The sequence below is a fragment of the Rhopalosiphum padi genome, chromosome 1 (genome assembly GCF_020882245.1).
Source record: "Rhopalosiphum padi isolate XX-2018 chromosome 1, ASM2088224v1, whole genome shotgun sequence".
Classification (NCBI taxonomy): domain Eukaryota; kingdom Metazoa; phylum Arthropoda; class Insecta; order Hemiptera; family Aphididae; genus Rhopalosiphum; species Rhopalosiphum padi.
This window is the reverse complement of record NC_083597.1, coordinates 47,916,302-47,934,880: the sequence shown is the minus strand read 5'-3', so window position 1 is coordinate 47,934,880 and position 18,579 is coordinate 47,916,302. Positions and strand designations below refer to the sequence as shown.

At 29.6% G+C, this 18,579-nt stretch overlaps 1 protein-coding gene across 3 annotated transcripts in view; it reads left to right on the top strand.

The window, feature by feature from the left end:
• Positions 1-18,579, top strand: part of LOC132918078 (C3 and PZP-like alpha-2-macroglobulin domain-containing protein 8) — a 147,033-nt gene that overhangs the window by 125,843 nt on the left and 2,611 nt on the right. For 2 of the 3 annotated variants that reach the window (XM_060979155.1, XM_060979156.1), the window contains exons 4-24: positions 4,761-4,949; positions 10,291-10,646; positions 10,862-11,017; positions 11,609-11,737; positions 11,845-12,011; positions 12,086-12,203; positions 12,274-12,407; positions 12,474-12,644; positions 13,924-14,152; positions 14,251-14,401; positions 14,539-14,715; positions 14,789-14,995; positions 15,085-15,454; positions 15,522-15,692; positions 15,756-15,966; positions 16,099-16,345; positions 16,418-16,548; positions 16,614-16,826; positions 17,876-18,030; positions 18,092-18,233; positions 18,306-18,516. In XM_060979155.1, coding sequence (XP_060835138.1) covers positions 4,761-4,949; positions 10,291-10,646; positions 10,862-11,017; positions 11,609-11,737; positions 11,845-12,011; positions 12,086-12,203; positions 12,274-12,407; positions 12,474-12,644; positions 13,924-14,152; positions 14,251-14,401; positions 14,539-14,715; positions 14,789-14,995; positions 15,085-15,454; positions 15,522-15,692; positions 15,756-15,966; positions 16,099-16,345; positions 16,418-16,548; positions 16,614-16,826; positions 17,876-18,030; positions 18,092-18,233; positions 18,306-18,516 — 4,035 coding nt within the window. The remainder of the gene's footprint in view (positions 1-4,760; positions 4,950-10,290; positions 10,647-10,861; positions 11,018-11,608; positions 11,738-11,844; positions 12,012-12,085; positions 12,204-12,273; positions 12,408-12,473; positions 12,645-13,923; positions 14,153-14,250; positions 14,402-14,538; positions 14,716-14,788; positions 14,996-15,084; positions 15,455-15,521; positions 15,693-15,755; positions 15,967-16,098; positions 16,346-16,417; positions 16,549-16,613; positions 16,827-17,875; positions 18,031-18,091; positions 18,234-18,305; positions 18,517-18,579) is intronic. The other variant, XM_060979158.1, reaches the window with a different exon arrangement.

Sequence of the window (18,579 nt, the reverse complement as noted above, 5' to 3'; positions counted from 1 at the left end):
GTATACTACATATTAAGTTTAATCTACGGAACTCATTTTTTTATCAATCCACTATTATAGAAGTATAATAATATAATAGGGTTATGATTATGTTCCATGTCTAATTATCAGTCTTAAAATGGTGAAATAACCCATTTTGTAAATGTGTAATTATTATTGTATGCATTGTCGCATAAATTAAAAAATACATCATAGTCATCATACATATTATTATAAGATATAACATATTTAATTAAAAATGATATTATTATGAATTTTAAGATACCAGAAAAATGAATTTTATGACGGAAATGTAGCTAAATTGCATACGTTGACGCCGTATTACAATAATTTTAAATGTATAAGAAAAAATACATACCTACCGTCTTATAAAAGGTACAAACTATAGAAATACAGTAGTATGGAAAAAGGGAAATGTCACGTTCAGATTATATTTAAGTCAGTTATTATAGATATAAGAATAAAAAAAATTACACGAATGTGTAATATGCGTTCTACTATGAAAATGGAATTCATATGATTTTTTTACGTAGACTTTTACTATTGCTAAACAAAATAACCATCGAACATTGATATTTTATTACAACATTATATAACAAATATCTACACCCCCCCCCCTTCGTTCTATAGTTTTTACAAATTGGAATTGAACGTGAGAAGCTGATTAATCGGCATTTTTTTTTTTTTGAAATATACGCCTTTGTCGTAATATTACGCCTTCGCGTATTGCGTGTTCTTCGATAAAAACCAAACAAAACAAAAGCTGCCAAGTGAGTTGACGTGGTACTGGCGGTATTATAAACTATATATACCTAGGTAGGTATACGTATAATATGTTTCCGATGGAAAAGCCGTGCGGGCAATGTCGTCAAGTGCACCTGCGACGGACACACGTACAATAATAACAATACGTAATAACAATACGACTACGGTAACAACAATATACATCCGATGATCGAGACTGTGGACTGTGGGTCACGAACCAAAAATCCGAACTGTTATATCCGGGATCGGTGAGTGGTGTGCGGGAAGAGCGATGACGGTTGGTGAGCGGAAGAGAGGAGTGCGAATCTCGGGTTCGTGCAGGTGTGCGTGCTGATGTATAGGTGGTGGTGGCGGCGGTGGCGGGTAGAGCAAAGGTCGAATATCGTTCCACTCATACCCTTCAGTTCTGCGCCATACTCGGAGAGTATACGTTCTTTTGCGCGTTTATGATATATAATATATATACATTATATAGTACTAATTTATATAGCTTAGGACAGAGTGAACAGCGATACAGTAAACGGACGAGCGTAAAGGTCGAATATCATCATTGCGTTATGCACTCTCCGCCTTATTACATACACATATACGTGCACATCATATATCATACAATACACACGTAATAATAACAATATATTATATTATTCGAATTGCTCGCGTGTCTTGAAGTGCTCGCGTGGTCCTCGTATTCCTTTTGTTCTTGGCTCGTGTACAACTGTGATATTATTATAATATAACCTCTCACGCATATACAGCATTATAGTGTGTGCTACCACTCATCATTACTCCGACTACCGCTCACCCCTTCCGCTCATGCTACCCGTTGTTCGAGGTACCGCGTTTCCCGCACTGCGCGCACACTATATACTTTTTCTCCGTCTCCCAGTCATAACTACACTTGTACGTAATAATAATAATATAATGAACCAAACTGTAAGTTTTGAACACTACGCCATAATGCAAACGTATTATAATACGACGAGTAGTGTACCTACGTATTTCTCGCGATACATATTCGATATAACCGCTATATAATATGATGTATATTGCCCGGATATCGTACAGACCGCACGCAGTGCGATTTATAATTTACAACCCCGTTCGCGGGGGTTGACATTATATTGTGCGTATGTGTGTGTGTGTTTGTCATCTACCGCGTATAGTGGCGGCCGGTGCGAAACGATAGACCACTGAAAAGACGAACGGGATTAATGATCTCTGATTGTACGTATAGTACAAACCCTAAAATGCCAAAAAGACGTCGGCGACGACGATATATCGTATAAATGCACACACACACACACACACAAAAAACCTTCGATACCTATACGTGCGTACGAATAGTGTGTGAGAGAGTTAGTGCAAAACAGAGTGAGGGTAAGGGAGGAAGAGAGAGAGAGAGAGAGAGGTGTTTCGATATAATGTACAAATATATATGTACATATATATATATATATATATATAATATGGTCGTATGCCACCGCCGCGCGCCGGGAAATTAATGACAAAAAGCGCTTTACGCCCAATTGGCACGGATAGTTAAACTTACACTCACGAGAGTTTGTCAGACGTCAAAACGCCGCCGATCCTTATTCGCCTACCGTCTCCCTGCCACATATACCCATCCGTTCACTCCAGTCCCCAGAGAGAGAGAGAGAGAGAGTGAGAGTGAAGTGCATATAGGAGGAGAGAGATTTGTTTTGAGAGAAACTTTATGATTAGTTCGCGCGTGCCACCCGCCGCCGCCGTGGGAATACTCTTTTTTGTTTTGTTTTTTTTTTCTGGTCGATAGGTTGGTCGGGATCAACAACGGCGACGAGGCCGGATATTATATTAATCCTTAGAGTTATATAAAACGTTCGGTGCAGCGACGTCTCGCGCGGCGCACCGGTTAAACGCGGTTTGGAAACGGAATCGCGGAGAAAGTTTTCGCGCTACCACCGCGTTCGCCTTTTCCGCTGCCGTCAATTTTATATAACATAATATTATACTAAACGTATACAGTAATACCCGACTGATATTATACGAATAGGTTTATATTTTTACGACGGATTTGTGATCGGTCGTATTGTGTTTGTCGTTAGCAGATATAGGTATGCATCACGTGAATTATAGTAGATTTCTACAAACGTATTGTTCCAAGTTAATAAAATTCTCTCCTGTAAATGAATTATGTTTACATTGTTGTTTTATATTATGAACCGTATTGAAACCGCGGAAAAAATTTCAGCTACGACAAAACACCATATTTTTGTGTACGGGATTTACGAAATATTGTTTTATGAACTTTAAAACAAAATTATATTAAACAAGTAATTGTGTTTTGAATTAACCGTTCGTGGTTATATTTTCACTACCTAAACAACAGTTTATACTACGTATATAACCTAAGTAAAAAATAAATTAAATATATTGAAGTGGATATATTTTATGCTCGGAAATAATATTTAATAATATTTAATATTAATATATTATGCATATTATATTGATGGGCAAACTTTAATTTTTAGAAACTAAAACTACAAAATTTGCATTCACATTATTTGAATTTCCAAAATCCTGAAGTTTTAAGGTATTCGATACTCAACCATATTGCGATTTTAATAAAAATTTAAATTTAAATTTAAAACTGATATTGAATTGAAAATAAATTAAATTTTAACAGATTGACATGTAATAAAACAACTTCAATAGTGTGTAACAATAATAAGATTAAATATTACCTCACATTAGAACCGTGTTTTAACCAAAAATTAAACTTGAATGTCGATCGATATATTTGAACTTCTTAAAGTACAAATAATTCAAAAATACATCATACTTTGTCGGTAGTCCTCGCGTAATCTGCTCAACCGAGATAAGTGTAGGCTTTATAAATACTATACAACAATAGTATTTAGTACTGTAATCTGTTCGAAAATTATTTTTTGCCCGCTTATAATTTGTATGTGCTTCAATTTTGTTAATTTTCGTACATGTCTTTACGTCTTTTTCATTTAAGCCTATTCACATATTTAACTGTATTTTATAATATTATATACATAATTCTGCATAAGGATATGTCTTAAACGCTCGGTTATTATCAATGGTGATCAATGGGTAAATATTGAATTTAGACATAGCGTACAGTGATAGAACGATTAGTAGTATGAGTGTATGACGTACAATTTAATTAACTCAATTTCAATAGTTCAATTCCACCCATTACACGTGGTTATTTATTCTCCCTGACTCTATGCATTAAACCCAGCAATAACATTACATGATGTTGTTGGGTATACGATTGAAACGGGCCATTGGTAATCTCGCTGAACAAGCGACCGCAACGTAAACTTATAAGTAAATACAGCGATGTAACCGAGGAGAGGTGAGTCACCGGCATTGAACACTCCACCTTGAACCGTATAAAATGATTTATTATTTAACCTAGAGTATACCATAGATACATTTTCATATAGTAACGATTTTGCAATGATTCGCATTACGATGGCGAAAATGATAGCACAACAACTGTGAAGAACCTTTCACAGCGTTCAGAACATTCGATGAAATATAGACCCTTTCATGTCGAAGAAAATCAGGTTGTGCTACTGATTATATAACCCGTCAGCAATATTTTTTTATATTATGCGGTGTGAAAAAATACGAAAATATGAAAAATATTATATTATACTTATTTCCGATGGAGATAGGTATTCCTGCGAACACTTATTTTTTTTTCTAGATTATTATAATACAGTTGTGTCGATGAGGCTATTAGATTTTTTGATATTAGTGAGTTTTGAACGCGATGAGAATAATAGTAGGTATTATCGCAAAAAAAAAAAGCAAATAATAAACGTCTTAAATAATAGATCGCCGCCAATTTCGTCAATATATTGGGCTACCAGACAATGCCAATGCGTTTACCATACAGCTACAACTTTATATATATATATTACTTCTACGGAATACAACTCGATATTTATTAGCATTGTGACGTTTGCATGTTACAGGCGATGGAATCATTCCACTGACGGTACCCACGCAGACGCCGGACACGTGTTACCTGCAAACTCTAACAGACTGCGTGAACGGTACGACAAACTGCACGCTCCAGACCACGTCCAGGTTGCGGTTGGTCGGATCGGTGCGCGACGTGGTCGTGCAGACTTCCAGCAAGTTCTACAAGCCCGGCGAGACCAGTGAGTGACATATTAATAATAATATATCATTACGTTTTTAACTTAAACGTTTTTTATCTCGACCAGCCATTGGTCGAACTGTTATAAAAACACACACGATTTAATTATGATATCTGGGCAATTAATAACTTATAAATAGACTTATACGTATATTATACCAGGCATACATAACTTCTAGCCAATTAGAGATGCGTAAATTATGAATTTTTCAGTTTTACGAGTATATCCATGATGTACCCATGTAGTGCTTGAACACTATAGTCTTGTGTTACAATAAAAATATTAAACGGATACTAATATTTAACACCTTGCATAAAACGCACTGATAATAATTATCTTCTAGATGTCGGTAAAATACTCGTGTTCGTATTACTGTCGTTTTGGTACAGTAGTTTCTTACCTATTTTAAATTCTGATAGGAATGAATAATGCATCGTCGTTGTGTATAAAAAAAAAAATAGTTACCTTTCCGCTAAGTAAAATAGTAGACGCATAATAAATCTAGGTTGTATCACTGTAATCTCAATAATAATTTAGTTCTTTTTTTTTTTTGCCACAGAGATATTCGTTTATTTTAATTTGAAATTCGTTGAAAAACCATCGTTGCGTTCAATCATCAAACTAAATTAAAAATAAAAACAAATTCGTTATATTCTTAAGAATAAAAAAATATTATTAAAATTATCAAAATAATATCAAATCACATATATGCTTGTAACATATAAATTAACTTTTTATAATAGGAACAAAAATTAAAGTACAATATTACGTATTATACAAATGTGTTTATAATATTTTATTAATCAAAGACTAGTTTTTGGTGAAACACTAAAAAAATATTATGTCCGTGATAGCAATGTAGAAGCTTTGTACAACATAATAATACGTTTAAAAATAAAAATATGAAATCGCTCGCAACATATTCTTAGTAAAACAAAATAACTTTATATAACCCTACACATAATTTAACAAAACACTCTTTAGATAATTTCTATCCCGGAGTACATATTGTGTGTGTGTGTTTGTAAAATCCCCATCTCGTATTATAAATTTCACATGGAGTTAAATATAATTTTTTTTCTACATTTTGACCTTCTTTTACAACTTCCAGTTAAATCATACGAATTATGTTACACAGAGAGGTAACTACTGAAATCTAAAAGATAGGAACAAATATTTTTTCAAACCGTAATATTTTTGTTAAATTCTTCGTAGGGTCTTGATATAATCCACTGTTTATTTGGATTCAAATAATCATTCATGTGACCGTCTCTCTCGCTTTTGGCACGATTCCCAGATATAAAAACAAAAACGTTTACCATGTTAAATAAAGAAAACAGCAAACGGATATCGTGAATAGCCTTAAAGATTATTAAAGCTGCTTTTGTAAATAAGAGCTGGTCCCGGGCACAGTGTTCAAAAGCATCTGACATTTGTTTGTCCTATGCCCGTGGGGTGCCAATTGTATAAGCCCTAAACAAATGAGAACGGTATGCGTGTGCCCGATTTTAATGGGTTTAATGGAAACGTTTATTTTTTTTATCTTTTATCAACTTTAATTGTATTCAACTGAATATTCTATTCAGATTCAAAAATTAGCTTTCAGGTCCATCTCTTAATTAAATCATATACTGACCATTACTTATTATAAGTTATAAACTCTGACCTTAGTTATTACCACATGTGATGATGTAATTCCAAAATATGTTATTCTATCATACATGAAAATACATATTTTGTATAATAGCACTGCAGCATAATTACATAAAGATAAATTATTCTGGTCATAAAAATAATATAAATTAACAATACCTGCATTATAATACCAGTAGAATTTTTCATGACAATGCATATAAATCCATTATACACATTTTCAGATTCTACAAATTTCATCAATTTAAATTATATAGGAGAATGGTAAGAGAAATTTTATAGTTTTATTATAACTTTTTACTAAATGTATTTTTTTTCAGTGTAGGTATTTGTGTGATTAATTACCATTTGGATAAATTTTAATTTAATTCAAAGAGATAATGCATTTATTTTGTTCGTAATTATATGAAATGTCATTCTAGAGTTTAGAATGACCTATATTTATTAATATATTATTCTATGATGAAAACTATATAGTAAAAATAACTTATTTACTACATGTAAATTAAAACATAAAAAACTAATAATTAGTAAAATAAAACATGTTAACTATGTAATTATAATTTATTATAAAATGTTATAGATAAAATAACATTCTATAATACCTAATTTTTTTTTTTGTGAACATCATAGCCAAAGATATAGATTTAATTAAAAATAGAATTTATAGGCTTATGGAAGTTTATGAAAGCAAATAAAAATGATAAGAGAGTTTACTACTATCATAAAAATATTCTATGTAAAATATGTACAAAACATACTTTTATAGTGGAAAATATCAATTGATTTCCTACATAATAAGCATAATATACGTATCAAAATTCACTCTAAGTTTACTAAGAAGAAATAAAATAGATTATTTTTAATTCTCTATCTACTCAAATATTTATTAAAACTTCATTTTGCGGGATCACTGAATTCAGAATTGGCTTAAATAAAGATTATTATATTGATTTATTATTAAATTCTATTTAATATGATAAACCTCTAATAAAAATTGATTGAAGGAATGTGTCTATTTTACCAACGTTTAGTTTTAATTTTATAAAACAATTTATAGTGTATAGTTATGCGTCATTATAATATAAAATTGCAATTTCTATGTTGGTAAACACATAATAAAACTTCATGTTATTTATTGACTTATAGTATAGTATTCTAGAAATCAACTTACAGTTAGTTGCACGTTAAGTCACTGTTAGGTTATTATATACTTGAATTTTTAAATTTACACGCATTTTATAATATAATACGCCAATTCAATTATTGTAGAAATCTATGTATTCGCTGTCAAGGAACCTGTGATTAATATAATTGCAATTTTGTGCGTCTTACCTTAACGCGTCACACCATCACGGATCGGCTCGTAATGCTCGGGAAATAAATTGACGCATTTTGTCAGATCGGAAATGATGCAACCCACTAATGAAATATTTTATTAGATTGAAATATTTTAAGCAACAATATTGGTACATATAAGAGTTGTTTTGCTGGAATTTTGTTATTCTGAACTTCACCATTAATAAAACGCATACTTATAGAAGATGACATGAAAATCAACGGTAGGTACAAAGAACACGAAAAAAATGCCAGTCATAGTACCTACCCATTTTTCTAAGATATGAATTAGCATTTATGTTTTGTAATTACGCATAAAACAGTACAATATGTATTCTATTCTGCATAGTATAAGTTTAATAAAATTTAAATAATACCTATATCAAATAATTATTAGTTCTAAAAAGTGATCTCTAGACTTTGAGTATACTTATATGCTAAAAAGCAGAATTTTAATAAATGTATAATTTAAGCATACGAATGAATTTAGACGATGTACTTAAATTTTAAAATCACCAAAACATACATATATTATATATGGAGACTAAAACTGTCTTTAGGTGGTTCTATAAGAGAGTGGAAAAGAGTGATTGCTCTAGATGGCACTTATTATATAAACATACTAGTGTTTATAATTTGTTGTAAGTTTATAACAAATATTATAATCTTGTTGGGAAAGTTTTTTTTTATTAATCTCGTTACTGCGTACCGGTCATGTAACAACGAACTAAAAAACACTGTGTCCTGAGGGTCTTGATAATTATCCTCCATAATAAAACGGAAGATAAAACGTGTTTACTTTTCTTTGTTGATTTTGTTTTTCCTATATTTGATTATATAAGATGTATGAATTTAATTTTTACTTTCAAAAATAAATATTTACCAATATAGCAGAGGAAATAGGGTGACAAATAAATTATCATACATATACATCTGTTCTGGCTCACTAAACAAGATGAAAAGTTACGAACAACTACAAATAAGTGACTCGTATCATTGTGGTATTTCAATATTTCAATTTGTGTATGCAAATTTAATAGCAGGTAGCTAAATAATATGATAATAATTAATATAGATACCATACGTATTGGAACATTATAATAAAAACAAAAAAGAGCGTATAATGATATTTTACATTAAATAGTTATTTTATATTTCATGTATGTATTTTATATACATATTCTGTGTTCTGAGTATTCACTATATATTACTAATTTTATAAACTGGTTTGTACATTAATGTAATAAACAAGTTTCGTAAGTACATGCACGGTATCTTTCACAACTGCAAATGTACTAATCAGTAACAAAGTTCATATAATTAATTACATTCTGTTTTATTCAAGACAAATGTCTTAGAGTTATTTCAATATAAAGTATGTTTATGCCATAGTTAAACCGTGCAAATTGTGTATAAACTTTTTGATAAATCAAATTTAATAAAAAAAAAATAAATTGTATGTAGAAAAAAAATGTGCCTATTCAGGATACCATGATAAAATACTTTAAGCACTTTTTCATTTTTTAAATGTTTACATAATTATGTAATTTTTATTTCTAAATTAAGTTAACATAAAACATTGTAATATCAAATATATTATTTATTAAATGGTGTAAAGCTATAAAAATTAATTACCAATATAATATTATAAATGTTGCAACTAATTTCAGCTAAAATTTATAGGCTACTAATAAATAATATATGCTAGTTTACTTGAATATGATAAAAAAAAACCAATATTTAAAAAACTTCAACCTTTATAATACTTAAAATAATGTGCCACTAAAAAAAAAATAAGAAAAATCATAAATTTAAATTAAAGTATGAATCTAAGTATAGTTAAAATTATACTAAAAAGGGGAGATGGAGTAGAAGAAATTCTTACTTCCGAGATAAAATTAAATAGGTAAATAAAATATATGAACGCATTAAGATATCTTATTCATTACTGACACTGCATGCAGTCGTGTGATAACATAAAAATCGTTAAATATAAGCTTAAATTAACCATAAACACATATTATTTAATTAAAAACATTTAAATATAAACTTAAATAAGATAATTTAAATTACTTCAAATTCCATAAAATAATATTAGACGTTTAAATCTTGAAACAAGATAACAATATTTCTAAAAATAATGATGAGCATTTTGTTTATTTAATAATAAAATTTATGAATTAATAATAATATAATATATGTAGAGAAAAAGTATTCTTTCATTTAGACATTTAGTATAGAAATGTTCAAAATGTTCAAATGTCTAATACAATTTTAAGTTTGTGTCATATTTTATTATACGTATCAATCACGTGTTTTAATTTATTTTATATTAACTTCTTATTTTTAGTTGAATTTTGGCTCTTACCTCTGGACCATTACCTTAGAATCGCTGAAGATGTCACTATGGACGTTTACATCAAAAACCCTAAAGGCACACGTGTCGCACTTTGGGACGATGTTCCTTCGACCCACAACACTCCGTTCAGTTTCATGTTGTCCGAGTTGGCTGTCGTTGGAGAATGGACTGTCGAGGTTGCCTCCGAAGGGGTGACATTTAAGACAGCAGTGAACGTGAGTAATGCAAGAGGTTCCACTGATCCTCCAAAACGGGAACAGACGATAACCGAAGAACACTTCGTAGAATTACGATTTGGACATGAGATGAGACACAAATACAAGCCTGGATTACCATTCCTTGGAAAAGTTAGTATTGTCCATATACTTTTCTATTTTGATTGTATACATAATTTCATTTCGGATATAAAACTGCTAAAAATAGAAAATAAGCGCATATCCCTAAAACATTTAATGAAAATCGATTAAACTTCATAATTTGTATTTTAATTAAAGAGATTGTAGGTCAAATAACACAATTTGCATTTTGTTTTTAATTTTAAAAGTATTTTATATATTCACAGGTTGAAGCTATGAGTTCAGAAAAGAATCTTCGAGTCCGTGTTAAGGTATTTGACAACTCAACTACAATATATAGTCAAGACGTTGAAATAATTCAAGGTGAAGGAACATTTGTTGTCCCAGCTATGTTATCTGACAATGAAATAATCGTACTTCAAGTAAGCAAATAAAAAAACTGAAGTATTATAAATTTATTTATTTTTATGATTTGTTTATTATTTTTAGTTTTTAAACGCTTTTATGTTATACAATTTACCATACACAATATTGTTGAATTAATTTACAACTGAAAAAGTACTAATATTTAATAAATGTTAATTTAGTTACGTTTAGTTCCAAAATAATATACAAAAAAATAAAAGTTTTATCTAAAAATATTAATAATTAAAAAGTAAAAACAAAATATATGCAAATTCATTAATTATTATGATATTATAATTATATTAATTATTGTGTTTGATTTACAAACTTACTTAAATTTGTATACTGTTATTTTAATCAATTTTTTGTTAAATTCTTATATACTACCCATATGTTAATTTATTTTTATCTTGTATCAGTATATCAAATTTTTAATTGTAAACACTATATGTATAAAATATAAAAATGTTAAGATATAGATAACCCTGGGCCTCCACATGAGTTATCTCAATGAGGCCCAATATTCAATAAAAAGATTTTTAATAAAAATAAATAAAAGTAAAATAACTTTATATTAAAAATAATATATTGCTTTAAATTTAAAACAGGCTGAATTGGTATCCGTTGAAGGTAAAGAAATCGAAGGACATTATGTATTAGCTAAAGAGTTTATACAGAAATGGAACTCAACATCAGACTGTTATTTATTGGTCGAAGGAGTAGAACATACTTTAATGGTAATAAATAATTACTGAATTAATGCGATAATTAAAGTTATTTTAACTTTTATAAATGTCAACGTAAATTAATAAAATACTTTTCAATTGCATTATTTGATGGTTAGGCTAATGAAGAAGCAGAAGTGGTTGTGCTATCATCATGCCCATGCAACCGATACGTTAACTATGTCGTGACTACTGAAGGGCACGTAGCTATTTGGCAAAAATATAAGCCAGTGGTCCATATGACAAAAATTATGGACCAAGTGGATATTTGTCGATTCAATTTAACGTATGTCGCTTTTTGTCCCGTAATAATAAAATAAATCAAACACATATTCATTTATTTAACTCGTTGTAATATAGATTCAACGTAGACCCTGTAATGGCACCCACTAGTCATTTATTAGTTTACTATACCACCGAAAAAGGAGAAACAATAAACGATGTAATTAGTTTCAACGTCAAACAAACTGACCCAAAGGTACAATTTTATTTAATGTAAAACATAAAATAATAAACAATTATAATTTAAAGAGACTGGTTTAAATTAGGTGAAAATTAGCTTGAAGGATAATAAAAACAATTGGTACCCGGAAGAATTGATGGAACTAAGTTTAATGGCCGAAGAAAACTCATTGGTATGCTTAATTGGAGGTAGAGGGACGGAAAACATATCTCCATCAAGGTCAGTCTTACAATCATAGATAATTTTTAAAATGTATTCTTATTTACGTAAAATCCTGTACAAAAGGAATATGGACGATGACACTGACCTTCTTGAATCCGGATTGTTATTCCTTGAAAAACGATTAGATGGAAAAGTGACGACTTCCAGACAAAGTGATCTATATCCAAGACATCATAGCTTTTTGGATACATTTTCGATGGATCAACTCTGGACATGGAAATGCGTAAACTTTACGTAAGTGATTATTATAAAAAAAATTTTATATATAAAATATATTTAACTGAATATAATATATGTTTGCGAATTTATCACTAAAAAATACTGAAATATTCACTATAATATGAACTAAACATTTTTGAAATAAGCAACATAATACACAAAAAAAAAAAAATACCATAAATAGCATGAAAATTAAATTTTTGTTTTTACTATTCAATTTATTTAACTTTGTATTAAAAATATAAAAGTAACCTATATATAATTAATAATCAATAAGTAAATTAGTAAAAAAAAAAATTAATTCAACTTGAACGAAGTTATCGATTGAATGTACTAATATGAAATATGGGTATTATGTTTATCAGTTCACAAAATTAATGTTTCTACTATTTTCATTCGAACTACGACATTTATTGAAAAATCAAAATAAATCAAATTTAAAACATATTAGTAGTACCAAAATTATAAGATAATGCAGAACATCAAAAATGCTTAATATCATATGTGACATAAAATTTTATACTTGGAATTCTTCATACATAAATTTATAGCGTACTCTGATTTTTATTTTGTATTCTTTAATAATTAGAAAATTATATAGAATTTAAGTTTAAATAATGACTTTTTTTAAAAAAAATAATATCAACATTATTAAAAAATGATTTGGTATACAAAAACAGGATATAGTGTACACAGTATATACATATACAGTATCTCTACTCAAGTATTATGAAAAATGTTCTTTTATTAATTTTAAATGCATAAAAAGTAACAAAACAAAATAATGTTCCAACATCCTAAGAGTAAAATATAAATTGTTGTTTGCAAAGTGTTTAAAACCACTGCAGTCAGTTTTAGGATAAGATGCTAAGAAAACTTTCATTAGAGACATTTTTAAGTTTAAAATGCTTTCGAGAATAACCAGATGGCCGCGATTAATGTAGCTGTACACAACTGCTACTTAAGTGAACTTTAAAAGATTGAATAAAATATTTAGTACAATCACATCAATAGAGTAGTAGTAAAAAAATATTATTATTATTATTAATAGTATAATAAATATATTTATTATTATATTATTAATATTATAAAAATGTATTTTTTCAACTCTATTTACGAAGAATACTCCATTATAAATTATTCATAATATTTAAACTGGTAAATTGACACTAATAAATCATAAAAAAAATATATATATTATATATTGAGTATCTGTAAAATGTTATTTTAAGTGAAGATATATTTTTTTACAGAATAATATTTAATAGTTTAATCGTTTACTTTAACGTAACAGGAGCAATGTTATGAAAAAGGGTATGAACATTCATGCGCCGTCTAAAGCTGGCCATTGGAAATTGCGCATGTTGGCTGTTGGTAGCACCGGACTTAAAATAACAGACACATTAGACATCAAAGTCACTAGCACTTTGGAAGTCGATGTCCGTACGCCAGTTGAGTTAAATGTCGGCGAAACCGTCCAAACAGATATTTACGTTGCTAATAATGTCAATTCTTGCATGGACGTAAGATACATACCTATACATACATTTAATACGAATATTATGAACATAACCATATTTTGGTAACCATTAATAGTAATAATAAAAATGTTTAAATGTAGGTGAATGCACTCTTGTCGTTGAGTGAAGGAGCTGTATTTAGTAGTTCCAATCAGCCGTTTGTCGCAGAAAAAATGAGATTAGGTGCTTACGGTGCCACATCGTTAATCGTTAGAATTACAGCATTGAAAGAAGGATTAAAAAATCTTACCGGTAATTAAACCAAACATTTCCATCGAAAAAATGTAATTTATTTCATTCAATTGTTTATACAACTTTAATATTATACAGTAAAAATTCGCCTTATGATAAGTAAAAAATTATAAATATTTAAAATCATAATTTTACAGTGGATATTTCGGGTTATGTGAGCGAAAAATGTCACTTAATAAACGATAATAAAAAACCAGAAGTACCTGAATTGAGCAATTCAACTGCCAGTATCGTCGTTAAGTCCGTACCCATCTATGTGCATCCAGAAGGCATTCAACATCAAACCACCGACAACGCTTATTTTTGTGCCAATGGTAACAACTATATTTTCTTTTTTAAATATTTTATTATAACGGCTCTTTGCTAATTTTTTTAATCGATCTATAGAGCAACTCATTGTGTCAACGACGTCAGATTTCCGATACCAACACATAAACGCGCCTAAAAACCGAGACGGTATTGTATTCGAAATACAAGCAAAAAAAAGTGCTCATATTTTGCTAAGCCAAGAACGCAAACCGACAACACTAATGTACCAGATTGTACTGGGTGACTTGGACAACACGATTTCGTGGATAGGTCGCGGAAAACACGGTGAATACAATTTTTCGAAAATTTAATCAATCAATCAATAAATGACCGTAATAACTCATATCAATAAATGGTTGTTTTTTAAAATTTAGGAAACGGTGTACATTTAACAAGTCGAAACACGCCTGGAATTCTATCTGAAGAAGAACCACGTACATTTTGGATCAGCTGGGAGAAAGGAGTGTTGGCATTTGGTTATGGTCAGGAAATCCATCAGTATCCATTGCTGAAATGGAATATGGACAAAAAAATAAAAATAAACCATATCGGTTTCGCCACTATCCTTGGAACTACAGGGCAGTTTAGAGTGTGGAATTACAACGACGAAGCTGGCTTCTCACAAGTACTGCATTTAGAAACGCCCAATACGATGATATCGGGGTCCGAATCTGGTTCATTAGTCGTAACCGGAGGTCTTAATTTTCCATTTTTCGTTCAGAATGAGCCTAAATTTTCCACAAGGTATACAAAAACTGCAAAATATATTTTTGAACACCACATTTATGTTGAAACTATATTATTCGTTTAGTTTGGTATCGTTCCTTTCAACTTTCACTCCTCTACTCATGTCAGAGCACAACAATAACGGCACCGAAGAAAAGTCATTGGTAGATTTATTATCGAAAAGTATACCAGTACTCCTTTCGTACCAGAATACAGATGGCTCATTCGGAGATCACCCAAATGTACCATGTTACTGGTAAATTATAAAAGTAGTCATTAAACTTGATATAAATTATATTATATTCTTATAAATCTTTAGGTGTGATATTCGGGTACTTGAAATATTATGGAGAAGTCAGTCTCACGTTGGTGTGGATTCAGACCTAATCAAAGGGCTAAAAACGTGGATCCAAAAGCAAGTTTTCGAAGATTTTTCAACTGTTGTTGGTCAAACTGACATTGAAATAAACCAAATAATATGCGCCGCTGATACTTTGGCCACTCTAATGGAATTGGGCATAGAATCTGAAGTATGTTTAAAACCAAAGATTAATATGATATCTAAAACAACTAACTTAAATGTATTAATATTAACACATAAAACTATTCAAATAACTATATATAATATATATATATATTATTTTTAAACCTAATTTTAACAGATTGATTCAAAAATTGCAAATCACACCAAATCATATCTTGAACAACATTTAGATAATATTGTCAAACCATATCCACTAGCTATAACGACTTATGCCCTAATGATTTCAAATAGCTATTTTACCAAAAAAGCACTAACAAAATTACAATCTCTATCAACAAATCAAGAGAGCGAATTTGGATGGCCTAAAGTGCATCCTACGTCCGATTGGTACGACGACGTAGTCCCGCAAAAAAAAGGTGAAAACAGTGAGTGATTATATAATAGTTTTGAGCCTTTGACTACAAAAAACTTACTATTATTTTTATTCTCTACTACAGTTTCGATTGACGAATTCAAAGCTTCATTGTATTGTTTAATGATCTATTCGGCAAAACGAGAATTGAAATCATCCGAACCTATAGTCCGTTATTTATACTACAGAACTAAAATCTTGGATATATATCCAGAGGTATGTATCACAGTGTGGAATTTAAAAACATATCACGTGGTTAATTATCATTTTTTCCATTATAGTTAGCGTATCTAGCTGTTAAAGCATTTGCTATGTATGATAAAATTGGATCGGATCCTCACCGGAAATTAACAATTTCCCTGGCTACTTCCGGCATGGAATTGACCGATACGTTAGAACTTGACCCGAGTACAAAATCACAATACTTACATCTACCTTCTTTACCGACAAAAGTTTTCGTCTATGCTACCGGAGCTGGATGCTCAACAATACAAGTACGTACTTTTTACTTTCAATATCTTAAATACAATAAAATAAATATAATATTTATATTTTAATTTTAGTTTTAAATAACATTAAAATTAAATTTCCGTAAACCCGTTATCTTTACTTTTCTTAAAATAAATGTACTCACTACTTAATCTTTTTTGCATCTAACAACCAGTAGATTTAATATTTTTATAAACTTAATTTAAACATTTTTATATAAATAAAAAATAACTCTTATAATATTATGTCAATAGTCTGTATAATACAGTTTACAGTTTATTAATTATTCATTTTTTTCTTATATAAATTTATTAATAGTTTTAATTGTTTTTAAATGTTTGATAAGCCTAATTTTTAAATCAGTAGGTATCCTAGTATTTTACATTGAAAAATTAATAATCTATTATTATGATTAAAATATACATACAGTAGAAGCTGCTTATTATGATATTGATTCATCGCATTATTGAAGTAAAATGTCTAGGAACATACCGACCGTATATTAAAACATTTAAAATCAATCGGATTATTGAAACAACATATCGGGTATTTGAAACAATAAGGGCCTAAGTACTACTACTACATTACTACGATACTATAATTATCTTATTTTTACTTTCGTTACGAATCGATACTGAATGCCTGCACTTGCCCAATTAATTTTATTTATTTTTACTGTTCTTTATCATGTAGTACAGTATCTAATATGATGTTCACTGTTTCGTTTTTTTAAAAATATAAAAAATTTTAAATGCCGAGATTTAAGTTGGGGATATAAATTGCGACTTGTAGAAGTCTTCTGAGAATTAGTTTATATGATACTATCTTTATAATGTTTTTGTTACCCAATAATTATAACATTATAAGTAAAAATTATATTCACAGATATAGATAATTATACAATTACGGTTTAAAATAATAATTTAAAATTTAAGTTATTTTTAAATGTTTGTAATCAAATTTTACAAAAAGAAGATTTTATTTTTATATTTATTTTGCCTTTAATTAAAGACAAAAAATAGGTATTATTTTATGAATATTTATTTATTTTTAGGGAAGAGTTTTGTATTCTACCTATACTACTGCAGAAAACGATAAAAAACTATTTGATCTGTGGTCAGGAGTTACTGACGTTATTCAACCAAGTAAAGGTTTTACAGATGAAATATACGGCCATGCAATAACATTAAGACTGAAAACATGTTTTAGGTACCTATCGAAAAAAATGACTTATAATTGTTTTATTTATATTTTATTATCTATTTTTTAGAATGAACAACGAGTCGGAAGATGCTATAAGACTAGAAGTAAAACTCTTCTCGGGGTACTACTTTGATAAGATTTCATCTGCTAGCGTATCAGATGTTCATCACGATTCGCATTCAAATCATATTTGGTTTGTCTTTGCTAAGGTACACTTTCTAACATAATTGCTGACTAATTGTGTATTGATCGAAACTGATTTCACATGAATTTAATTTCAGGTAAAAATTAGTTGTGTCGTTTGCGTATCTTATACGGCCAAGAGTATTCAAAAAGTGACCGGTTTACGACAGGCGGTAGCAAAAGTGTACGCCGTATCCAGGCCGGACCAGAGCTCTTATAAATTATTCCACGTAGACGAAGAACAGAACCCGTTGGCCGAAGGTTTGACGGATTTGCAAATTGCAGACTGGATAACTAACGATTCCAACGGTACACGTTCATATGGCCAACGGCGATATAATATAACACCTTTATATTAATTTTTTTTTTTTT